The 27,367-nt window shown below is 40.4% G+C and overlaps 1 protein-coding gene across 1 annotated transcript in view; it reads right to left on the minus strand.

Annotated features, from left to right (window-relative positions):
• Nucleotides 1-1,578: 1,578 nt before the first annotated feature.
• arhgap39 (Rho GTPase activating protein 39) overlaps nt 1,579-27,367 on the minus strand; it is a 38,427-nt gene continuing 12,638 nt past the window's right edge. Inside the window, exons 2-10 of the mRNA XM_079475187.1 lie at nt 18,589-18,978; nt 15,075-16,242; nt 13,731-13,895; nt 13,244-13,643; nt 11,921-11,994; nt 10,478-10,677; nt 8,210-8,301; nt 3,926-4,095; nt 1,579-2,697 (exon numbers count right to left, since the gene is read on the minus strand). Coding sequence (XP_079331313.1) covers nt 2,503-2,697; nt 3,926-4,095; nt 8,210-8,301; nt 10,478-10,677; nt 11,921-11,994; nt 13,244-13,643; nt 13,731-13,895; nt 15,075-16,242; nt 18,589-18,978 — 2,854 coding nt within the window. The 3' untranslated portion in view covers nt 1,579-2,502. The remainder of the gene's footprint in view (nt 2,698-3,925; nt 4,096-8,209; nt 8,302-10,477; nt 10,678-11,920; nt 11,995-13,243; nt 13,644-13,730; nt 13,896-15,074; nt 16,243-18,588; nt 18,979-27,367) is intronic.

Genomic DNA, 27,367 nt, shown 5'->3' on the forward strand with positions numbered 1-27,367 from the left:
AATCCTTAAGTTTGGTGGCATTTAAAGAAACCGAATGGTACATTGACATCTTGAGGTTGGTACTAAATTCAAAATATCAGAGAGACGAGTTTAGCCAAGTAACACTTCTTCTGGGTTTCTTTTGATTGTTATCAGAAATAATCTACAGGCGCTCTGTTGTTTGTGAATGTGTACCGGAAGTTCATTTGGGGTCACAAAAGTGCGCATTCATTAAGAAAAAACCCTCAAGCCTTGAAACATCATCATTGTAATAATCAATCAACAGTCCTCACTTATATGATAGAAAAGATCTCATCCAGACAAGAGTAAGGAGAAGAAATGAAATGAAACCAAACTTAATTTTCTCATGTATGATTTGGACATGTTCTTTATCAATTTCATCACACTCACTTCGTCTCTCATTACATTCTCATCTCTAATTCAGAAGGCAGGAATGACCAATAGTTTCAATGTTTTATGTTTGGCAGTGTGGTATAGATCATTACAAGCACCAAACCAAATCTGTGTGTGTGTTCTTGTGCATGTATATATAAAGGTGAAGTGTGTACTATTTTGGTTGTTAAAAAACCTGTTCATCCTTCCCTAAAATGACGAGAAACATGTCTGGAAAAGCAAAGAATGAAATCCGACAAAAAACGAATAAATGATACACTTCACCTGTGATAGGTAGTTTGCTCTGAGGGAGTTTGTGTTGTTTGTACCATTCCAGTGAGACACTGTACAAAATAAACGTATAAAACAATAAGAAGTGAACGTGACCGGTGACATACAGGTGCATCTCAGTTCATTCGAATATCGTGAAAAAGGTCAATAATATTTGTCACTCATTTCAGAAAGTAAAACCAATATATTATTTAGATTCATTACACATGGATTGAAGCCTTTATTTCTTGAAATGTTGATAATTATGTTTTACAGATTATGAAAACCCAAAATTCAGTGTCTCAGAAAATTTGAATATTACATAAGATCAATAAAAAAAGGATGTTTTAAACAATATTCATTTCTATGCACTCAATACTCGATGGTGCCTTGCTTTGCATGAATTACTGCATCAATGCGGCGTTGCATGGAGACAATCGACCTGTGGCACTGCTCAGGTGTGATGGAAGCCCAGGTTGCTTTGATGACGGCCTTTAGGTCATTTGCATTGTTGGGTCTGGTGTCTCTCATCATAGATTATCTGTGGTAGATTCAGGTCAGGCAGGTTTGCTGGCCAGTCAAGCTTAGTAACACCATGGTCATTGTACCCGCTTTTGGTACCTGTGGCACTGTGGACAGGTGCCAAGTCCTGCTGGAAAATAAAATCAGCATCTCCATAAAGCTTGTCAGCAGAACGGAGCATGAAGTGCCCTAAAACTTCCCGGTATACGGTTGCGGTGACTGTGGACTTGAGAAAACACAGTGGACCAACACCAGCAGATGACATGGCAACCCAAATCATCACTGACCGTAGAAACTTCACAGTGGACTTTAAGCAACTCTCCACTCTTCCTCCAGACTCTGGGACCTTGATTCCAAATGAAATGCAAATTTTAAGACTTTGGTCAACTTTTCAGAAGCCTGACATCTCTGTTTAAAATATCAATTTTTATTGATTTGATGTAATATTACAATTTTGGGTTGACACAGAATTTTGGGTTTTCGTTATCTGTCAGCATCAACATTATAAAGGCTTGAAATGTAATGAAAGTGTAATGAATCTAAATAATATATTGGGTCTTACTTTCTGAAATGAGTGACAAAAAATATTGACCTTTTTCACGATATTTGAATGAATTGAGATGCACCTGTGTTCAATTAAAAAGGCAGTACAGTACTTTCAAACCCTTTTTCAAATAAATAACAAACAAATGAATCCTATAAAACCACAGAATGTTATAAAAGTCAGTCGAGTTGAAAGACAAACATGCATGCCTAAAAACAAAAGCATGTGCTTCATCGGTTACAAACATTCAGAAAGCATCGAGGATTCAACGTTTGTTTGCTGAAATGATTTTCATGAGTCTGTAAAAGTTGGCGTGTGGTGTGCACAATTTGTTTTTAATCAGTATGTTGGATTTGTTTCTCACTCCTGTGAAAACACTTTTCAAACCAGAACGTCACATGAACTTGAGAAACAAAACTGCGCAACATAAGAAGAGTTTTAAGCAAATGTGTGTTAATCATAAATCTAACAGAAAGGCCTCAGGATTTAACCTTCAACTGAGATGAGAAACATGGGACAATAGGTTAGGAAACAAACTTAATGTAGTCTTGAACTCAACTCTCAGAAAACGTTGTTATTAGCGTTAAATTCCTGTGTTCGGGACAGTTTCGATGTTTCGTAATGTGGAAACAAGACATGAATACTGATTAAGAGAGGTTTGTTGAAGAGTGTGTGTGGTGTGCAGAGTCAGGTTCTTGCCAGAGCAAATCACGTGTTGTTGTTTTCATCTGAAGATTGTGTGCCAATGTTTAGATGTGATTGTGAATGTCTGTGTGGGTGTATGTTTTTGTTGGCTATAGCACTCCGTCCATGAAGCTGGTGTCAAGGTGTTGGATGAGCACGCGGATGAAGCTCATTTCTTTACGCGTGTTCTCGAAAATGACACGCGGGTCGTCCGATTGACAGCGCAGACAGTTTGGAGCCATCACCATCGCCAGATTACTGACGTCCATCTTAGTCAGAACCACGCTGGACGATTGAGCAAATACCTGTGAAGATAGAACGAGGAAATATTTTAAACGCATTAAAGTATAAAAGGATGATGAAGTAGAGAGGTTAACCAGAATCTGACTGAAAATATGTGTTGGTAGGGGTGTAACAGACTGTGTATTCGTACCGAACCGTCACGAGCAACATTCCAAATGAAGTCATCGTTCTTATAACCAACTCCCTTCGATGGGAAGAGCCCTTGTTTGTTTCCAAAGAAACAATTCATTTTATATTTTGAAAAGTAGTGTTAATAATAGTATAATAAAGCATATATTAAAAACGTTTCAAAATGTAAAATGTATGTTTATTTGCAAACAGGTTTTATGCCATCAAAACCGCCACATCTGCTGACGGACACAATGCTTAGTTGTCACATGAACATGCCAGGTGATGATTATGAGGAAATTACATGGCTTCCTTTGCCAACTGTCTTTCAAACGTCTACATAGTGGCACACAAATCCCTCTAAACTCCAACGGCTCTGCCTTCATAGAGGGCAAAGGAATCGTGAATTTAATTGGAATTTTCCACATGACAGCTTGTGACGGTTGGGTACGTTACATCTCTGGTGTTTGGATAACAAGCGGGTCTGTATACGGCGCCACCATGGCAGCAGGATCAGATGGCTGATTGTCAGAACTGGATTACTTATCCCTGTTGCAAGTCTTGTCTATGGTGTATTGTGTACATGTTTTTCTCCTCACCTCCCCCATGTTATGCTTTATCTTCTTCTAAAAATACATTTCGTTGCACTGTACTTGTATGTGTGTAATGACAATAAATTGAATCCAATCCAATAAGGGTTCTTACTAGTTCAACCACTAAGACATCCTTTCTCCATGAAAAAAAACACAAAGACTGTTGAGCTGAAACACAATCAGGTGAAGTAACAGACAGACAGATAAGCTGATAGAAATCTGAACAGACAGGCGGGCGGGTTGGCATACAGCTGGAATGGGCATGTCTTAAAGTTTTCTAGTTGTCGTGAAAGTCTTGGTGACCTTCTTCAGGTGTGTTTATTAAGGGTTGTGACTCTCCAGGATCAGATGTGCTCATTTCTAACATACATACAGGTGAAAAGACAGAGAGGATAACAGACAGACACATGAAGAAACAGATACACAGGTGAACAGACAGACAGACAGACAGACAGACAGGTGAAGAGCCAGAAATGAGGACGGTCAGACCGGTGGACGGACAGACATATGATCTGAAAGGCAGACAGACCTGTAGGAAGCGGATGAGGTAGCAGAGCACCAGTTTGTTGATGTGAGGGAGATTGAGAACGACGCTAACAGCAGCAGATGGGTTATCATAATTCATGACACACTCCTCATAAAACTCGTGAGGAATCACAGGCTCCTCCAGCTCTCTGTACCACAACTTCAACAGAGACGCTGCACACAGACAGACAGACGACAGACAGACAAAGAGAGGCGATAACAGGTCTAGTGTTAGTTTCTGAAGCCACACGGTCAATTTCTCTCCTTTAAATCTCAGATCATCACATGACTGAACTTAATCTGCCGGATCTGAACACACTTCCTGGGTTTTATTCAACACAAGAGACACAAAAAGGTTAAATGATGCTTTTCTCTGATAAGGCTACAAAAGAGTGGGCCAAATGTTTTTCAAAATAATAACACCCAAAAATGAAAATTCAGTCGTTCCAAATCTGTATTGATTTGAAGATTTTTGGAAAAACATTAGCAGCGGACATTTAAGAGACACAATTCATTGACTTCCATAGGAGAACAGGACATGAAGGAGATACTTTAGCCGTATTCGGACGGTCTCATCGGGAAGTCTGTAAGACGTAAATCTGCACGGCTCCTCAGGGATAAAACTCATGCATTCAGACAAACATCAATTCAAGGTGTAGTGAGTTTGTAATCCTGCAAACCCGGAAAATGCACTTCTCAATTTGCACTTACATAACAGTTATAATAGAATGAAATCAACATTTCTATCTGGTTGCAGATGCGCTTCAGGTGTGCATGCGATTTGACATTATGTGAGTCACGTTGTGCAGTTTATGTGAACATTTATGGTATTTTCAAAGCATCAGACATGTACAGTCTCAATGTGCAAACTTGAATGTAAATGCTGATAACACAGATGATAATCATAAAACTGTGTTGTGAATTACTGGTATAAACTGCATGTAAATTGATTAATGGCATCCAGAAAAAATGTGTGTTTACGTAATATATGTCTGTGAACTGTGCATATTCTTTCTGTATTTATAAACACAAAAACTATAAATATGTAAAAATATTTACATGTATTTATTTATATTTACCAACAATTGCAATTTTATATACTGTACGTGTTTATTAATTTAAATGTATTTCTTAAATATGTGCATGAAGGTGTATATGTTTATAAATACAGAATTAATATGGACATTACACAGACATATATGCAAAATGTTGTTTTTCGTGTTGTTTAGAGCTAATGCTGACATGAATACATCACAAGTCCAGTTTTCAGTAATCTTGGCAGAGCGTCGGATGGTTGTCCGTGCGGAGATATTCAAACATGACATTCAGAGAAGTGTGTTAGTGGCTAAGGTAGCGCTCTGACCTGGAATCAGATTTCTAGAAAGCACTTCAATCGAACACATTTTGTGAATATGGGTTGATCGATAAGCAAAAGCAATTCCATAAATCACATAGTTTCTAAAAGACTTACAGTAAGATATTATAACAGATATGTATATAAACACAGTGAATAAAGTGAAAAGGCTTTTAGGAGCTCTAGATCTTCAACCGTGTGTGTAAAGAGAGAGAGATTTATATTCCCAGACAAATGTGTCATGCACAAAGCCCGAGGCTGCAGGTGTGTTCTGGGATGTTCGGGGGTTTTTATTAGGGTTTTCTTAGGTTGTTTTGTGCAGTACTTTTTAACCATTTAAAATAACAGGTCAAATTAGTTTCTTGTAATAACAATCAAAGTTTGTCTCAACCTTTTCAGAGCAATAATGGCTCTAGCTTAATAACTGTTCTGTTTCTCTATCGAATCAGGTCAAAAGTTTGGGTGTCATTCTTGACACAACTCTGTCTTTTGAATCTCACATTAATAGAGTTGCCCGTTCTGCATTCTTCCGTATTCGCAATATAAATCGTCTGCGTCCTGTCCTTTCACTCAAGAGTACTGCTACGCTTGTGCATGCTCTTGTAACATCACGAATCGACTATCGTAATGCTCTGTTTTATGGGCTTCCTTCCAAATCTCCATATAAATTACAGTTAGTACACAATGCTGCAGCTCGAGTCATTACCAAAACTTCCACTTTTGAACACATTTCTCCTGTTTCACAGAAGTTGCATTTCCTCCCAGTTAAATTCCGTGTAAATTTTAAAATTTCACTGTTAACTTACAAAGCACTTAATAATTTGTCTCCTTCATATCTGCAAGATCTTCTTCATATACACACTCCTTCTCGCAGTTTTTAAATCTCGTCTTAAAACGTATCTGTTTAGCCAGGCTTTTATTTGACTGTTGTGTGATGTAACTGTTGTTGCTGTACTGGTTTATTGTTTAATGTATTTTTATGGATTTTGTAAGGTGTCCTTGAGTGCCATGAAAGGTGACTTTAAATAAAATGTATTATTATTATTATAGGCGAACTAAGAGGCTGCTTAGGGCCTCGCCGCCACTAGGGGGCCCCCCAAGAGCACATTTAATTACAGCTCCATTTTCTCACTGTACCCTGTATTTGTTCTGTGTTGTGTGTCACAATGTGTGAAATTACTGACTAAACATTGCAATATCAAAATATGTGAGGTGGCCAATCAATTGGAAGGAGGCGGGAGTTACTGGTCACAGAGTCTAGAAGTGACCAATCAAATCAAAGAAGACGGAGCTACTGTCACGTCTTCAGCTGTTCAGCAAGATGCTGTGCTGTGTAACACATGACATACTGTAAGTGACATTCAATATTTGACAACTGTTTAGTGTTTAACCATAGAAATGTTGAGCATCCAACTCTGAGCATATTTACTGACGCAAACGACAAAATGCTGATTCAGATAAAGAATATGTCATTTGTGTGATTTATAATTATTGTCAATTCAGTGTTTTATTTGGGATAAGGATGAGAAAATACACTAAATAATAAAACAAATCATCAAGGGCTGTGTGGCTTTAAAGGGTGTCTATAGGTTGTGGTTAAAATAAAATAAAAATGGTTTTTAAAATAAAATTGTTGCAAATTGTTAAATGCATTGAATAGTCCATTCCACAATCTTTCTACGGTCTGTGCTCAAAATTTAAAGGGACAGTTCACCTAAAATGGGAAGTAATGGAACGATCACAATACACTTGTAATGCAAGGTTTGTATGTTTTTGTTTTTATGACATTCATACATCCCAAACACAGCTACAACGAATAAAATTGGGTTTGTTAGATTTAAAGTGTGCATGCAAATAATCAAACATGGACAATAATCGATTGTATTGGGTGCACAGGAGGACCCCGAAATAAAAGGAAGCCCGTAAAGACTTGGGCCGGCCCTGGTGGTGACAAAAACATGATATATTGAGTAAAGTCTCAGGTTTACTGTCAGTCATAATATAGATATTCAACACTTAAAGAATGTTTTTCATCCTCCAGTACCTCAGAGATGATGTATTTTTCTAGGCCAACCCGGAAGTGAGTGCCGCGCTGGTTCCCTCGACCGAAAGCCTATGCATTTTACCCATAGACTTTTGAATTATCGTAAACAATAAAATCATTTTTTTGTCTATGAAGAAAATCTTTACAGATTAACACAATATTTGATATTTTTAAAGACTAAATAGTAGGGATGTAACAATATTATAAATGTCATGGTATCGCAATAGCAAAATTGTCTCAATATGATCGTGGTTACCAGCTGGTGCAGTTTTTTATTTTACAAGAGGGCGTTTTGAGTCATTTGATCTATCTCGTACTATACCTCAAACCTTAAAGCAACAGTTATTATTAGACAAGAAGAACATGGTTGGTCTTCATTTTTCTTTTCAAAATATCGTAACATTCCTATTAAATACAATCGGCAGAAGTAAAAAGCTAAAACGATGCTATAAACAGACTATACTTAAGGTCGCTCGATATCAACGTCACCACCACTAAACCACCAAGACAACTTTGTCAAACTTTCTTAAAAGCGTGTTCCCTGCTAAGTTATTACTCCGTGAATGATGAACAATGTTTTAAGAGATTTGTGCCCATGTTGCATTATTTGTGAGATTTATGTGCGTGATGACGTCTAACGTCCCAGCCAAAGAAAGTTTTTAGCAACTTGTTAGCAACCGCCGTTTTAAAGACACAATAAAGGTTTAAACACAATCTTAATCGATTAAAAATTTAATATATTTAGAGGTTTTGTTAACCACAGACCTTATCGACGTCAGGCGATTTACCAAAACCCATAGGGGCGATGGAACCGGAAGTCCTGAAATGCTACAACTCGCTTCCAGGGTTAATAGAAAAATACGTAATCCATATTATTAATGTACACAGACCTGGAATATGCGGATCTTCAAGGCCTGTCGGCACCTTCCATTGATCCACCTGTAGTTTCAGCGCATTTACTTCATCAATATCTCCCGGCACTCTGAAAGACAAACAAACAAACAAACATCACCAGCCTGTGGTATTACTCTTGAATACTGTTTGGTCTGTTATACTTATCCGGGTTCTGTGAGGCATCTTGACCAGAACCACTTTAATGTTTAAGATATCCCTCCGCCGCGTCTCTTATCATTAGGGCCCGAGCACGAAAGAGCAAGCCACCGGCTTGCTCTGCAGTGCAGAGCCCTATTGTTTCTGTGTTGTTTATTATTATTCTTCTTCCGAATCCGCTTTGATCGTTAATTTGAAGGCCTAAACATGCTCTAAAACTCACAATACGAAGCATGCGCATCAGACGTTGCAGAACTTGGCGTTTGAAATGGGTTTTAAAACTAGGCGTGGCAAAATGGCTCTCTAGCGCCACCTAGAACTGCCCAGACCGCTACGCAACACTTACATGCACCAAACTTGGTGGACACATGTAACACCCTGGATCATGAAGAAAAGCCTCTTGGAGCATATCCCTAAATCGAACAGGAAATCCGTAATTTTAAATTTTCTGTGTAATTTTGCAATATTTAGAAAATTCATGCTGTCGTACTTTGACGAACTCCTCCTAGAGTTTTTATCCGATCGACATCATATTTGTGTCAATCTCTTCTTAAGGCCTTTGCGACGCTAAATTGCGGAGATCTAGAGTTTTCATGGGGAATCGTGACCCTGGCGGCCTCCCAAAGTTTGGCGTTTTTTCATGAACAGGAAGTTGATGTAACTCAGGCATTCAATGTCCCACAGGCCACAGACTTCACACATTTGAACAAAGTCCTGGCCTGAATACATCTACATGGCATCTACATCTACATCTCCATTCATATACAGTTATAGCGCCACCTGCAGGAATCAGGAAATGGCATGTTTTATACAGTTTTTAAATGCTCATAGAGATTCAAACAGGAAGTTGATGTAACTCAGGCATTGAATGTCCTACAGGCCACAGACTTCATACATTTGTTCAAAGTCCTGGCCTGAATACATCTATATGGTAATATTCCAATAGTTATAGCGCCACCAGCTGGCAACAGGAATTATGACACGTAAAAATAAATAACAAATACTACTGTAATTCGCCAGCATTAATTGTATCACCATTATTTTCTTTTTTTCTCTACATGGCAATATCCAGATACAGTTATAGCGCCACCTGCAGGAAACAGGAAATGGCATGTTTTTAACTGCTCGTACAGATTCAAACAGGTCAGCCTCATATTTGAACAGTATAGCCAGTGTGATCTTCACACCTTTGTGATGGTACATTGAAATCTCCTGACTTTCCTTTGAGGGGCGTGTCCGTGGTGGCCTGACAAAGTTTGATGTTTCGCCATGAAACATGAAGCTACAGTAACTCAAGGACACGATATCCGACCGGCCTCACACTTCACGTGTTCTACGAGAGTCCTGTCCTGAACGCATATCCACGTCAGTGTTCACCAAAAGTCATAGCGCCACCAGCTGGCAATAGGAAATATTGCAGGAAACATTAAGCTACAGTAACTCAGGCACACAATATCCATCCGGCCTCACACTTCACATGTTTGATAATAGTCCTGGCCTGAACACATATCCATGTCAGTAGACCTTTAGTAATAGCGCCACCAGCTGGCAATAGGAAATATGGCACAGAAAAATCTATAATGTAACTCCCTGTATGCAAGTTGCATACCTTTCACTGTTCCTCATGCCGACGGTTGTGGTTGAACATGGTTGCGGTGCATGCCCGAGGGCCCGCACATCGCTGCTCGCAGCTTTAATACTAGCTTTGTATTTGTTCAAATGAGTTTCAAATCAATACTTTAGTCTTGTGAAACAAGACATAAACCCCGAGTTTAAATCCTCACGATGAAAATATTCATGACCGGGTGTTTATCGGACTCGCTCTGAGGTTTCTCTCGCTTGGCAAAGCTGAACTTCGAACTCAATGACAGTCTCATCGCATTAGTCTTGGCTCTTAACTCACCGGACAAAAGCGTTCTGGTGGTCTTATGGTAATGCGGAATCGCTGGATCGAACCCTGATAGAGATTGCGCTGTTTATCTGTAGCTGTTGTTCTAGAATAATCTGCCGTGTTAAGAAATCTACGTCCTAATACAAGTAAAAAATGTTCAAATACAGACTCGCTCTAGCACCAGAGCGATGAGAAGTGTTGATGAAGCACATCTAACCTGAAGATTCCTTCAGTCTGATCACCGTTCAAGCCAAGAACTTCTTCAGAGAGCCGCGTCTGTACCCATGGCAACTGTCGGTCGGGGTAACGCTCTTTTTGCATGGCCATCACCTCCTCCAGAGACGAGCCGAACATGGAGAGCCTGAAGATGGCGTTCCGAGCGTGGGCGATCTCCTCCAGCGACGGCTTGTTCAAACCCTTCAGACACACACACACAGAGGGAGGATTGTCTGGTGAACACTTGGCAACCCGACGAGGTCAAACAAAACTGTGTTTGTGTGCTGAACGAGAACGTGGCTTTCCTCCAAAAACCTGATGAAATCTGGAATTCATCTGAAAGGTTCGCTCTTAAATCATAAAAAAAGTTTCTCTAGCTTTACATGGTTCTCTTTCAGAGCTCAGAAGATTGGATGGAGTTCTCGCAAGTATCAACTAAGACTCGGATGTTTCTCCTAAAACGGCTAAACGAGAAACAAATGAGACTTGAAACACGTGAAGAGTATGGAGGTGTAAAAAGAGGTTGTAGATTTTAAATAAAAATTTCTCATCACATTTACCCAAATCTAGATTGAGTTCATATTGAGATCATCAATAATGATCTCTTCTGAAATAGAAAAACTCTTCAAACTCTTTTTCTCTGAGACGCAGATGAGACTTAAAGTCCCTGTTAACCAGAAATTGCGAGAATTTTTTAATTACGTGTTTTGATGCATTTCCGAAAGAAATTAAAATTTTTAATGAGAAAAACAGTGTGTGTGGCTTTTTCTGCTATTTGATTGGATGCATAAAAGCAGCCGTTGCATTTTCAAATGGAACTGGCAGCAGACTGACAGTTGAAGGGGAGGAGTTAACTGATGCTCCGCCCAAGCCGTTTCACACATGGCATCTAAGATAGATAGTCTTTACAGGAAGGAAGTGCATTTTCAGATTTCAACTAAAGATTATGAGCGCAAACGAATTTTAAAAAGACAATGACCCACATTGATAATCTATTTGAAATAAACGCAAATATTTCATGAAAAAATGAGCATTGTACATTTTTAATTCACTGGGCCTTTACACAAAACTTTCAATTTAATCTCATTGCTGTCTAGGAGGAATAATCCCGATATTAAAGGGATCTTGTCTTCAATCTTGGATTTGTTGTTTTTACTAAGCAATGCATTATGGGATTAGTGACTTACTGAACTCCCATGAGGCGATTAGCGTCTGAAGTAAAGTGAAAGTGTTTTTCATACCACAGCAAAGCAAAGCCACAGGAATGACATATAAATCAATCTGACAAAGATGTGATCTGTCAATACACAACAGCCTGTTGTCATAGTGAGTTCTAGCATGTTCCAGAGCTTAAAACCACACCCTCCTTCCACCTCAGCATGCCGAGTCTTCTACAGAACGTGCTAAACAATCCATTACACCAGAACATAAGAGACGGACAAACCTTTTTGGCACCGGTGAGCGCTGCTTTCTGGAGTTTACGGTAACAGTATTTTGCATAGCTGCTTATCGCCACTCCTGTAAGAGAAAACACAGACGGGTGATTCTCACGAGACCACTGAAACATCATGCCAGTAAAGATTCGAACGATAAATCATAACAATCATCTGAAGGTGTTCTCTACCTGGGACAAAACATCTTTTTGACATATTTTGGGTTTTTCTGATGAAATACTCACAACCTTAGTCCATTGTATAATGTTATTTAAACTGAGTAAAAATGTTATATTCTGAGAAACACTTGGACTTTCTACTAGATGTTCTCAAATGAAAAAAAAAAGATTGACAGAATATTCATGTGCAATAAAAATGAAGAAATAGGGGAGGAAAGAAGTGTCCAGGACTGATATTCTCATCCTCCGTACCGGGCAGGTCATCGAAAAATGAACATTCTGTCATTATTTACTCACGCTCATGTCATTTCATACCTGTATAAGTTCCTTTGATCCAATGAACACAAAGAAAGATATTTGGAAGAATGTAGTCATTATGGAATAATGTGGTTACGATACATCATTGACTGCCATTGTGGGAAGAATTAAATGCTATTGAACCGTGCCTGAGAATATTTGCCTTCCTAAATTCTATTATGTGTTCAACAGATCAAAAAAATATTATATTTATTTTCCTACTATGGTAGTGGATGATGTCCCAGACCTGAAATTTGCTTCCATTCTTCCAAAAACTCGGAAAAAATACATTTATACAGGTATGAAATGACATGATTAATAAATTCATTTTTGGATGAACTGTCCATTTAAAGACTGTTTAAACGCACAAAAAGATATTTACATTAAGTTTGATTTTATGTAAAGAAGCACATCTACTATTAGCTTTAAATGGCTGTCAAGTTAACAAATCACTTTATATTTTTCTAGATAAAAACGTAATATTCTCTTGTCACGCTGCGTACGCGACCTGTTCCCTTCTCATGACCGATATAGGCAGTTTTCTGCATTTAAAAATGTTTACTTCTATAAGTTTCTAATAACGTGTATTTTAATAATGTCTTTTTATGTTTGATTCATAAAAGCTTGCTTTTTATTTTTAAGGCATTTTTGTAAAAATAAAATAAAAAATTGTGTTAAACTGTCAGTAAAAGTTTGTTAATGAATGCCTTTAAATATGTCATACCTTGTTTTAAATAAATATAAAGGAAAAGAGCTTTTAATAAATTCATATTTAACGTCTTGATTTCGTGAGAATCACCCAAATGAAGCAACTCTGAATTTTTACTCTAATATCTATTGGATGGAAGTGTTTTTTACCCTTGGTGTCGTTCAGAGGGTCCATGTGTCTGTAGATGTATCCCTCCAGGTAGTTGTGAAAGCGAGGGGTGGGGGGGAAGAAGGCCAAACAGATGGCCATGAGCTCCCAGCCCCTCTGAAGACTGTCATAGCGGAAGTTCTCAGTGGTCTGTCGACACAGCTGGATGTAGAGCTCGTCCCTCAGACCCTGACAGCTCCATCCTCTCACCACCACCTCCAGAGCCACGGACAGCGGCTCTACTTTCCCTCGCCGGTCGCCCATATACGTCTGGATGAGTTTGAAGAGATCCACGGCATCACGTTTGACCGTCCGGTCCGAGGTCACTATCATGGGTTTCTTGATGGGCTCACTGCTCCAGGCCAGCATGTTAGCGATGGACACTTTCCTCCGGAACAGACCCTGCGGGACAGACGAGGTCGTGTAGTTTGACACGATTCGGGGTTGATGTGTACCATGTTAAACGCACATAAAGGAGCGAGCGCATACCTGCGTGTGCTTGTTAAAGTGTTTGGAGGCCCAGTTCTCGATGTCCGTCTCTGAGGAGGGTTTGCGAAGCGTGAACTCCTGGAAGATACCACAGCTCGCGCTGGGCATCATGTTCCGGGCGTTACGACTCGCCTCGAACTGAGAACACGCTCCGAGATCTTCAGACTTAGAAAGAAAACATTACACGCTGAATGCAGATCTCAAAACAACATCTATCACTTAAAAGGGTCAGTTCACCCACAAATAAACATTCTGTCTTCATGTACTCGCCCTCCAGTTGCTCAAATCTGTATGCATTACTTACTCCTGAACTGTTTGCTTTCCTTCATTCTTTAAAATATCTTCTTTTGTGTTAAACAAAACAAAGACATTGTGAAGTAAATTTTCCAACAATCAACGGTGGCCAAGGAAGAAGATTCGTTCAAATATCTTTCTCTGTGTTCTTCAGAAGGTTTAGTAAATGACAGAACTGTCCCTTTAAGGCCCAACAGTCAAGATTTAAACAAAATATGAATATATTTGTATATACAGAATATATATATTTAAATAAAAGTATTAAAAACTGTACTGTTAATGGAAATCAATCAAAAATAGGCCTACCACATGAAATAAAATCAGTTAATAATAAAACTAAGTTCTTTATACGGAAGTATTTATACGTTTGTTAGCTTAAATGAAATGTTTGTTATTAATAGTGTAATATTTTTAAATACTTTATATAAAATATTAATGTATTTCTCGGACTGTCATGTCAAAAACATGGCTTTTCTATATCTCTTCTTTAGATTTGAGGGTCATATTTGATTAAACTTATTTGTTGAGTTCATGTGTTGTGTGTGTGTGTGTGTAGACTCATGTTGAGTGAATGTTGTTGTGTGCTGAAGGGATTGTGGGTACAGAGTTTCTGACATGACTTACATAAGAGCAAAGACTCTTAAATGATGAAATATTCATAAGCTAACAGCAGGGCGTGTCTCTGTGTGAATGTCGACTGTGAAGCTGGAAATGGATTGAGATCCCAATATAAACACTGAGCCGAGAGAGAGCATGTCAGCTCTGTTGTGTGTTTACTCTCACGTGTGGATCCTCTGAACAGCTGACTGAACTTAAAACACCTTTACACCCTTAAGAAAGTATAAGAGGGGTACTGTGAAATATACCTACTCGTCTTGTTTATAAACAGTACTTTAAAATCCACCAGTGCATTACTACACCAGATTCCCAAAAATATATTTCTGAAGTATGATGTTGCTATGTAAGACATTCTTAAGTATTCTCAACACATCTGAGGCTCATTGACGTTTGCAGTGGACCACTGGATGTTTTAGGTCTCGTGTTCATTACCTGTGAGGGATGGAGGTACGGTTCAGGTGACGCCAGGTTGGTTTGCACAGATAAACTCTTTTCTAACAGTGCCTGTGGAAACGCCAATCTGTCCAGTGTGGCACGTCTCCAGTGGCCGTCTGGTTGGGCCAGGGCCTCGTCTTCACTAAATGCCCGCACGACCGGCCCGGGTAGAGGGAGGGGCGTGGCCCCGTCGCTTTCATAGCCATCCTTCCCTCCCTGATCGGAGGACACGCCCCCTCGCTGATGTAACAGTTGTTGAGCTTCCCAGGCCAATCGGGCTTGAGTTATCATCGCCCCGAGCCCGGACTCTCCTTCACCACCCGGAAGTGACGGCTTGCGGTTCTTCCGCTTCCGATTGCCGCCGTTGAGATCGTGACTGTGCTGAAGCGTGAAGGAGCCGCCGTACGACATTCCCGCCGACAGGCTGTTTGAACTGGTCGACCCGTAACTCAGCAGACGCTCTGTGGTCCTAAACCGAGGGGAGGAGCCGGACTGTTCCACATAGACCAGCTGCTTTACATATTCCCTCCCTGCCGCGCTGTACTCCCTCCCGCTGGAGTTATAGTCCCGCCCACTGGAGCTGTAGTCCCTGACGGATGAGCTGTAATCCCGCCCGCTGGAGCTATAGTCCCGCCCCGCAGAGCTATAGTCACGCACGCTTGAGCCGTAATCTCGATCGCCCGTCTTCTCGGGTGTGGAGCTGCGCTGTCTCGTCAAAACCAGTTGACCGTAAGGGGACGGGCTTTGTTTGGGGGAGTGATAAAGGTTTGGTTTCCGAACCGGCGACCTGTCAGCGCCATAAAAGGCTGGATCGCAATGCATGTCAGTAGGCGGTTCCTCATAAATAGGCGGGGATTGGTATTCCGAGGGCGGTTCTTCGTAGAGAGGAGGCTCGTACGCATAGCGAGGAGACGAAGGCTGGGAATCCCCCGAGCAACGACGCTGAGTGCTGGATAACTCCGACCTCTTTAGGAATGGTGATTGCGATTGGGGGCGGTCAGAGAGGGAATGGGGCGTGGCTTCAGGGTCTGAAGGGGCGTTGCTGGACGATCGCCTCGAGCGCGGAGACGAACAGGAATAACCGTTACCCTGTGTCAGGAAACTGGGCTCTCGATCGGACACCTTGATGAGCATCCGCTCTCTGGTCCCGGTGCCCCATCTGAACCTGAACAAGAGAAGATAAAACAGATTTTACACAGATTTATTAAAACAGACATTTTTCTTTTCAGATAAATGCTTGACACTATGATAATAGGGCCTCACGGTTTCATTACTGCTTCATAAAAAAAACCATTTGACAATTATTATTTCCAGTTTTTCTGAATTTACTATATTTATTGGTTAGTGTTCGGGTAATATGAGCGTTTTTGATTCATTCTGTGAACTACTAACAATATTTCTCCCAAATTTCAAACAAAAATATGGTTTCTATTTGCATTTATTTGCAGAAAATGAAAACTGGGGAAACCGGCGAAATTAACAGAACATATGCTCTTTGTTTTTTCAGACCTCAAATACAAGAAAACAATTTCAGATTCACTTTTAAGTCATATTTCCATCTGTTTAGTAAAAGCTCAACAATATTCTGTATGTCCATTTTTTTATGTGTCTTGTCATGCTGTCAATCTTTCACGTGGCTGTTGGATTACTTTATATCACTCCTGAGGTTTGATTTTGTCGAAATTCAACACACACTGGACTAAAATACATAAAAAATGATGATTAAATGAACCTCTGGAACGATCTCTTCATTTTACAAAATATATTCTAATAACATTTAAATGGATTCATCAACTCCACGTATGATCAAATATTGCATTATTTTGGCAGCCTTACTTGACACTGGTTCATCTGGACATAACATCACTTTCAAAAGTCTGTTTGGGAACATACTATAATATCAGAGCTTTTACAGAAAAATGTCATTATTAGGTTAAAAAAAACCTTCAAGAAGATGTAAGAGGTCTGTGAGCCCTCTGATAGTTAAAGAAAAGGTAAAGAAAAAGAAGTGTATAAAATCAATTAAGCTCTTGGCCACCACAACGCTCTGAAACGTCCCCATGACACTCACTGAATGAGTGTCTGTGTGAGTTTGTTTCCTTAGGAGCCGGATTAAGACTCCAAACTCTCTCTCTCTCTCTCTCTCTCTCTCTCTCTCTCTCTCTTGAGAAAGAGTCCCACAACAAAGTGAGCTGTGTGTTCCTCTGGATATTAATTATTCATGGCTATCCGACCTTCAAATCAATTTACACGTTCTTTGCCTCCTCTGTCACACGAAATCATTTCACCGTCTCTTTTTCTCTCTGCCGTGTTCCCTGTGGGATGAGACTGACACTGTATGAATTTAAAGCGCTGATGGCTGCTGTATTCTCCAGTGACACACTTCATTTCATTCATTACTGTCCAACAACACTTTTAAACATTCAGAGATATTAAACATCAGGCCATCGCTGTGTCCTTAAACCTTACATACTAAACTGGAACAACAAATTAGTTCACTTCACTTCATTGAATTGTGCAAACTGCCTTGATTCGATTAAGTAAGCATAACAAAAAATAAATGAGTAAATACTTAAATGAATTAAATTGAAACTACTAAACTATACCTGTAATTTTATTGGTATCGTTCACTTTCATAGTAGGACAAAATACAATGGTGGTAAACTGTTTACTGTCCTACATTCTTCAAAATGTCTTCTATTGTGTTCAAAAGAACAAAAAATGATATAAAGTAATGTTTCCTACTATGGGAGTCAATGGGGGGGCGAAATCTGTTATCGGTTATAAACATTCTTCCAAATATTTTCAGAACAAATATATTTATACAGATTTGGAAGAACTCAAACTTTTAGTTTTTGGGTGAACTTTAATGAACTTGTTTATTAACACTTTCCGAGTGTAAACTACTAGATGAATGAATTGATGTGGCTTAAATCAATGGAGTTCAAATAACACATCAGTTGTAAAAATGTAGAATGTAGCATCCAGCAAAGTTGACACATAACATGTACGTTATATTCAGCGAGAGCCTAATGGTTAGAGCGTTGGGCTTCTGATCAGAAGGTTGCTGGTTCACATCTCAGTGCCAGCAGGTCATGACTGAAGGGCCCTTGAGCAAGACACCTTACCCCTGATTGCTCTGCAGTAATGTGCCACTGTATAAAAACTACTTGTAAGTCGCTTTGGATAAAAGCGTCTGCCAAATGAATAAATGTAAATGTAAAATGTAAATGCAAATCCTCAGATTTGTCACGTCTCCGATCAAAAGTCAATATAATTGAAGATCTCAAACATTTCTCATCTAATTTACTCAAATCCAGATTATGGAGAAAGATCTGAGACAAAGTTGATACTTAAAAGAGACTGAAGTCTCCTGAGCTATACAAGAGAAACCTCTGAAATGTGGATGAATATGCTTTCAGGTGAGAGACCTCAATGACTGTACTCTCTCTCTCTCTCTGTCTCTCTCTCTCTCTCTCTCTCTCTCTCTCTCTCTCTCTCGCTCTCTCACCTCTCTCCCTCCTCGCTGGCTGATGTTTTCTCTTCCTGCTCTTGTGATGATGTCGTGCTGACGGCGCTGCGGGCGGGGCTGCTGTCCGCAGACGCGCTGGTCGTTGGGGCAACCGGAGGCGGGGTGGTGTTGGTGTTTTGTTTGAGGGTTTGGAGTTTGGCGAGGGGGATGATGTCACAGGTGTGTGGGCGGTGCCAGACGGTGCGCTGGGTGGAAGCGTTGTAGTAGTAGAATCTGGAGGTTTTGGAGTCAAAGAGCTCCCACCACTGATCCTGTCCGCTGCGCTTGATCTGGACACCCGCTGGGGCGTCCCACACGCACTCGCCCGTCAGCAGGTTGGCGTACATGCGCTCTCGAGTCCGCGGCTCGATGATTTCCACCCATTCCAACCTAGAAAACACACACACACAGAAAAAACACTTGACATGAGCGTGTTTCATTTCACTCCGACACAAATGAAATGAAAACTCACATGATGCAGAGAAAATAGAATATGAGGCATGTTTTCAGGAAAAGGACGATTATATTTACTGTCATCACAATTCCCTCCACACTTCTCATTAGTGTTAATGCACCTGCTTGTTTGAGTTTTGAGAAGTTTTGCTAGAATAATGATTTTTCTCATTAGATTCTCATTACTGTAATACAAAACAACAGTTAGCATTTCAAAACAACATTGACATGACAGCATAACCTAAAGCCAAACATGACACACAGACACTAAATCACATGACACTTTAGGGGGTTCGTATGTGCATTAACATGTTAGCGCACATGAGAGACGAGACGCACAAACTTCATTTCAGGACAATTACAGAGCCTGCATGACACGCACACACGCGTGCATACACTGACATGAGATAGACACACACATGTATGTGTTTGTTTCTATGTGTATGTGTGTGAATCGATGTATATGTATGTGTGTGCGTCTGTGTTTGTATGTGTGTATGTGTTTGTGTGTGAAAGGATGTGTGTGTGTGTTTGTGTGTGTGTATGTGTATGTGTGTGAATCAATGTATATGTGTGTGTGCTCGTGTGTGTTTGTTTGTGTGTGTATGTGTTTGTGTGTGAAAGGATGTGTATGTGTGTGCGTCTGTGTTTGTTTGTGTGTGTGTTTGTGTGTGAAAGGATGTGTATGTGTGTGCATGTGTGTGTGTGCTTGTGTGTGTTTGTATGTGTTCGTGTGTGAAAGGATGTGTATGTGTGTGCTTGTGTGTGTTTGTATGTGTTCGTGTGTGAAAGGATGTGTGTGTGTGTGTGTGTGTGTGTGCGTGCGTATCTGTGTGTTTGTTTGTGTGTGTGTATGTGTGTGAAAGGATGTGTGTGTGTGTGTGTATGTGTGTGTATCTGTGTCTTTGTTATTGTGTGTGTTTGTGTGTGAAAGGATGTGTGTGTGTGTGTGTGTGTGTGTGTGCGTGCGTATCTGTGTGTGTGTATGTGTGTGAAAGGATGTGTTTGTGTGTGTGTGTGTGTATGTGTGTGCGCGTGTGTATCTGTGTGTTTGTTTGTGTGTGTGTGTGTGTGTGTGTGTGTATGTGTGTGAAAGGATGTGTGTGTGTGTGTGTGTGTGTGTGTGTGTGTGTGTATGTGTGTGCGCGTGTGTATCTGTGTGTTTGTTTGTGTGTGTGTATGTGTGTGAAAGGATGTGTTTGTGTGTGTGTGTGTGTGTCTGTGTGTGTGTGTATGTGTGTGTGTATCTGTGTGTTTGTTTGTGTGTGTGTATGTGTGTGAAAGGATGTGTGTGTGTGTGTGTGCGCGTGTGTATCTGTGTGTTTGTTTGCGTGTGTGATCATCAGGGCCTTTAATCTCACAGTAAATATCTTTTGATCTCATAATCGAATCGAATCTGCTCTAATCCTAAATAACCTGATCGCTCAAATCCTGTTGAAAGCATTTTTGGGAAGCTGGTCAGAGGGGATTCTGGGTAATTTGATCGGTCTGGATCATCCGTCTGAATGTGCTGAAGCATATGATCAGATTCCGTGCAGCAGAAGTTTAATATGCTCAGAGCGCACACATAATGGATCTACAGACACATCAAGTGTTCTTTGGAAGAACCTACACACACTCATTACTGCTTACTACCTAGTGTCCGACATACATGAGAAGAGCAAGTAAACCTACAAATAAAACAAAATAATTTGTATTTTTATTGTTCTGTTTGACATTTATTTGCTGATCAAGACATATATTGAAATAAAACAGAAATATATCTGAATGTATTTCACATAAACATCATTGACTTCTCATGGCCTGGTTTAGAGTTATAGATTATCCTGACCTCCCTGTTTGCCAGTGATGCTGTGGGCGGAGTCACAGCAGATGTGCAGCTATTGATTGACAGGCGTCGTGCTGCAGTGCTGTTAACATCCACCATCTGCAGCAATGACTGCGTCCACTTCACAAAGATGAGGAGGAGAGATTCAGAGCTGTCAATCAAACAGCGTGTGCGGGGGTCCAGAGGGGATGCGCAGGGCATACACACGCTGTTTAAAATCTGCTCTAGTCATCATTACTACAAATCAGTGCTGCTTATTTCTGAGAAAAAACACTTTTTTTAAGATATGTGACGGTGATCCAATCTGTGTTTCACTGACAAAATAACAAGAGATGTGATTTGTGAGAAATTCCCTTTGATAATAAATGATTATTTAAAGAGTAACTATTACAATGTCCTTAAAATGACATTTCATGCTGTGTGTAATGTGAGCAGTCTACCAAATACTATTAATTCAAGAATATACCTCACAAATTTTGGCTATTATCAAAGATATTAATATTACCAAGCTGCATCACTGTCATTGAAATGAATGTGGAGGAATGCCACGCTCAATATGGCCGCCCTAGCGAAGCTTTGCGCATGCGTGGTGTCTAAAGCAAATATCATTCTCTGCTGATTGTGAAGATTTATTGTATTTAAACGCACATCACGAAAGAAGCGCTCTCGCAAGCGCACAGTCCTCAAGATAAGTTCATACACAATTAAACACCTTTTATACAGACACACAGATTATAGAGTTCTCGTCAGCTGACTTTAAAAGTGCTGTCACTCAGAGAAACCTCGTAGTTCGAGCTATAGTCTAACACAGATTTCTCTGTGTATATATATATTTTAAAATGAAACATGGACATTGTAGAAATATCAGTAATCTCCATTCATGTCTTGTTTGAATTGCGTAATAACTGCTGGGAGGTGCATTACAAACATGGCCGCCGAGTGGCACGACTTGAAAATGAAAGTGCTTTCACAAAAAGACCACATTCATTTGTTTTTGTGGAGCGCTGGAACACTGTTAACACCTCACAGTGACCCTACGAGTGTGTGTCAGTGAGTGATGAGTCAATCAGATCTGCCGCCATAAAAGTCAATTAGTACGTCACACACCGACATCTCATTTCATACAGAATTAATGGACCAATCACTGTCCCAATCTCATCCCCAAATTCAACGTGAAGTCAAATCTATTCATAGATCAAGAGAAAAGAGTGAGGTCACAGCAGAACTCACGGACGAATCGGATACAAAAACACAGATTGTGTCCATTGTCCACATTATTGTAAGGTCACAAAGGCCAACTAGAGACTTCCAAAACACAATGTTTTATGGGAGTGTGATGTTGAATACTGATTGATCAGACAGTCATATGTGCTTCTCATGCTTTAAAAAACATAATTTCACAGGATTTATTAACAAGCAAATGAATAAAAGGGACAATCTGCACACACACACATGATATAAAATATATTTTATTGTTTCAAGGTCAAGTGTGTGTGTGTGTGTCTGTCTGTGTGTGTGTGTGTGTGTGTGCGTGTAGGTGTGTGTTTGTGTAGGTTTGTGTGCGAATATGTGTGTATGTGTGTGTTTGCGTGTGTGTGAGTCTCTCACTGCAGTGTTCTCCAGATATAATCTGACACCTTGACCCGCAGATGATCATTATTAATCCTAATAAAAGTCACTCCTGCAGAAAGACTTCATCCACTCTCATCTCATCTCTCTCTTCTCTAGACCTCTGTTTTCATTCTGACCTTCATGAGATGTGATGTCCTGTAAAACACACATTCTTAAGAGATCCAGCCTCTGAACGAAGCTGGTGCACTCATAACAAACATACAATTTTAAACCAGTGGTGCGTTCAAGTAACAGCGATGACAGCAAACATCCATTGGAAAGACAATCTGTATGCTTTTTAAACACATCTGCTGTATTTACATCCATTAAAACCTCAATTAAGACAGAAATGCACAAGCTAATGGAACTAATAAAAGTCAACAGGAAATCCAAGCGCCGTGCAACAAACGTAAAGCTGTCTTTGGAGAGATAACATGAAGATAAAACTGAGCATCATTCAGGATTGTGTACGTGAATCTCTCCTGTCAATCACGTCTCTGGTTGCTAAGGGCTGGGCGGAGCTGAAGCAGTCAGTCAGCCAATGACTGCAACAGACCACTGCATCTGCATCTGCGAATGACCCACTGCAACAGCGGCTGGCACAGAGAAATAATTCATACTCACATTTAAAAAACTTCTGTTACAAACTGCTTTGTGTGCCTACACCAAACCGAGAGGCATATCTGACAACCGTGGTTTATAAAGTGACAGACAGCCCCGCCCCAACCTCACACCATTGGCTAAACCGGTTGAGATCCTTTAAGACCCACCCAAGAGTCTTCATATGCAATTGACAAATTAACAAATTAACACCACATTTATTACTTTTGAAGTCGAAATACAGGCGGCAGAAGTAAAAAGCTAACGCAATATCAACGTCACCACCACCAAGCCTCTGACAACTCTTTCAAACTTTCTTAAAAGCGTGTTCCCTGGTCAGTTATTCTGCAACAATGTTTTAAGAGATTTGTGCCCATGTTGCATTATTTGTGAGAATATATGCGCAATGACATCTAACGTCCCTGCCAAAGAAAGTAGTCGCTTTTAGCAACTTGTTATCCACTGATCACGTGAGCTCTACCATCTTCCTATTGGCTGCCCACTGTTCACGTGAGCTCCACCGTCTTCTTATTGGCCGTCCATTGAAAGTGGGCTCTACCATCTTCCTATTAGCTGCCCATTGATCACATGAGCTCTACCATCTTCCTATTGGCTGCCCACTGTTCACGTGAGCTCTACCATCTTCTTATTGGCCGTCCATTGAAAGTGGGCGCTACCATCTTCCTATTAGCTGCCCATTGATCACATGAGCTCTACCATCTTCCTATTGGCTGCCCACTGTTCACGTGAGCTCTACCATCTTCTTATTGGCCGTCCATTTTAAGTGGGCGCTACCATCTTCCAATCAGCTGCCCATTGATCACATGAGCTCTACCATCTTCCTATTGGCTCCAAACTGATCACGTGAGCTCTACCATCTTCTTATTGGCCGTCCATTTTAAGTGGGCGCTACCATCTTCCTATTAGCTGCCCATTGATCACATGAGCTCTACCATCTTCCTATTGGCTCCAAACTGATCACGTGAGCTCTACCATCTTCTTATTGGCCGTCCATTTTAAGTGGGCGCTACCATCTTCCTATTAGCTGCCCATTGATCACATGAGCTCTACCATCTTCCTATTGGCTGCCCACTGTTCACGTGAGCTCTACCATCTTCTTATTGGCCGTCCATTTTAAGTGGGCGCTACCATCTTCCAATCAGCTGCCCATTGATCACATGAGCTCTACCATCTTCCTATTGGCTCCAAACTGATCACGTGAGCTCTACCATCTTCTTATTGGCCGTCCATTTTAAGTGGGCGCTACCATCTTCCTATTAGCTGCCCATTGATCACATGAGCTCTACCATCTTCCTATTGGCTGCCCACTGTTCACGTGAGCTCTACCATCTTCTTATTGGCCGTCCATTTTAAGTGGGCGCTACCATCTTCCAATCAGCTGCCCATTGATCACATGAGCTCTACCATCTTCCTATTGGCTGCCCACTGTTCACGTGAGCTCTACCATCTTCTTATTGGCCGTCCATTGAAAGTGGGCTCTACCATCTTCCTATTGGCTGTCCACTGATCACTTCAGCTCTGGTGTGTTTTATGTCATAGAATAAAACGTACAAATATTTAGCAGTGACTTTATTTCAGGCACTTTATTAAATACCCATTTCTGGAGTATGGATTTAAAAAAAAATTTAACTGAACTTGAATTATTTACACTATAATAGAAAGTTAAGGCAGGACTAAGCAATTGCTCCTCCCCCTTCTAAAAAAGCCAATAGCAGAACAGGGCAGTTGAGATTCTATAAAGCATTTGGTTGGTTAGAAAAATGTAAAGAGAAGTGCAGAATGATGTCATAAAAATCACTGATCCATGGTGGTGGAAGCGAGAGGCTGTACGTTTGAAAGCTTATAGATTCTTAAGGTGAATGGTTTAGAATCACACTTGTTTTGAAGACAGATTCATACAAAAACTTCAATTTCATTTCACACGACCAGTTTTACAGAAAACTGATTAGAGATGTCATCATCTACACCTGTTGTCTCTTTTTATGTGTCCTCGGTTTGCAATATATTTGACTTATCTGTCTTCATGACTAACGCACTCCTAATAGAAGAAAGCTAGTATGTTGTTCAAAGCTCAAGTGTTGGATGGGTGACAAATGGTCGAGTCGTCTGCCTGCAAAAGTGACATTTGACGTCTGAAAATAGCGACGACTGGGGGCCCTGCACTCAACATGTGCACGAAAATCCAACTGTGCAAATAAACCTTTCCATCATATCTCCATCACACATAGTTCTTCTTTCAACGCAAGTCTGTGGGCTTTTGTTGCATCTCCATGAGGTACAAATCCCCTTAAATATCAAAGTATAATACTGCTGTAGTCATACTGTATATAATCATGTGACAGATGTCTTCTCGGACAAAAAGACTCCGCTTTAAAACCAAAGGACCTGACTATCTAGTGTTTTCAAGTGATATTGACTCCTAATGCAAACTCAGTTTCCAATAGTTGGCAGAAACACTTAAAAGATCGTTTCTGTGTCCCAATAGCGTACTATCCGTCCTAAATAATAGAATTAGTATGTCCAAAATCCTAATACGTTGAAAAGAGTTTTCCAAAGATTCCCAGTTGGTCTACGAGTTCCGGTAGAAATTTGAAGTGCAGAATGATTACCCACGACCCACCGCTAGAGGGCACAGTTTAGTGACGCTCCACTGCATTAATAAAATTAAATAACTGATGCGTCACTAAATTAATAAATATACTGTAACTATAGAGTTAACATTACATATGAAACAATGAAGAATAAATACTTACATGGAAAGAAGAGCTGTATTTTGATGTTTGTGACAATTAATGGTCACCATGTCGTCTAGGCAACAACGGGAGTTTCCTGTTAGCATCCCAGTGCGTGCATATTGTTTTGATACGCACTAAAATGTATATACTTTCCCATAACAAAAACAGCACATACTTTTAGTGCTTTTATAACTAGGCGAATTGGGATGCTTATATTAATGCGTATAAATATATTTATGCAGCATGACCTGTGTTCTAACAGAGCAATCCCAGGATGCACTGCAACAAGCACAGCGAAAAAAAATTCTAGATATTGAGGATTTGTGTTTCTGCCAGTAAATGCGAAGGAACACAAACCGGACACGAGAGCTTCTGGACAGTCCGCATGACTCATTTAAAGGCCCAGAAATGTTGGTGCATTCAGGTTTTTGGGTCAGTCCTATTGGTCAGGAAAACAAGGCACACATGCACACACATGCGCACACACACACAAACACACACAAACACACATCCTTACATCAATGTTTAAGGTTCACTACATAAAGAATTCCAAACATTCCGTGCACTGTTCCCTCACAGACTCCCTGGAACCTTCTGTCATTCACTCACACCCCCACGCGCACACACACTCACACACACACACACACACACACACACACACACACACACACACACACACACACACACACACACACACACACTCTCTGCTGAGACATTAACACCCATCCCCCTGCTCACAGATTCACACATTTCAAACTAACCACCTGCTCCATTATTTCAAACACACACTTACATCAAAATCATAATAATAACTTCCAACACGATTCCAAAATGACCTTGAAATAAAAATGTGTGTGAGGAAGGCGTGTGATCACTGACTGAGAAACACACCTGATTACGTGTCGTATTTCCATGCGACAATTTGTTACAAAACACCCGTTTACATAAATCTCCCTCGTGCGGCGTTCAGGATTTCAAAAGCCAGCTGATCATGCCGACACACTCAAACACGTCCCGCAGCGTTCATCCATTCAACTTCCATGTCTCCAGATACAAACACCGGCAGCACAAATGTGCTCACTTATACCACAACCTGTGGTGAACATCTGTCCTTGATTCATCCTGCAACAAGCACACTTAAAATATCCTTCAAAAGTCACAGAGAGAGAGAGAGAGAGAGAGAGAAGCAGATTCACTCGATACTTAAAAGTACCTGAAGTTAAAATCATTAAAAAAATTAACTTGCCGCGTGGAACATGAATGTTATTTGTATGACTGTTGTAAATGGATCATGTGTTTGAAGTCCACAAAGAGACTTGAACGTCTATATTTCATCCTCACTTGTAACGGCGAAAGCCTTTCCTCACTAATTCAAATGAACATTAATTCACTCGCCTAAATGAACGAGCAGAGGTGTCGACTAAAAATAGAAGCACTTCAGATTGTGTGTGTGGGTTGAGCGTGTGGGTTGTGTGACCTCACAGTTAAGGCTAGTTCTATAGACATCAACATCTCCAACAGACAAAGACAT

The sequence above is a fragment of the Barbatula barbatula genome, assembly GCF_947034865.1.
Source record: "Barbatula barbatula genome assembly, chromosome: 15".
Taxonomy (NCBI): Eukaryota; Metazoa; Chordata; class Actinopteri; order Cypriniformes; family Nemacheilidae; genus Barbatula; species Barbatula barbatula.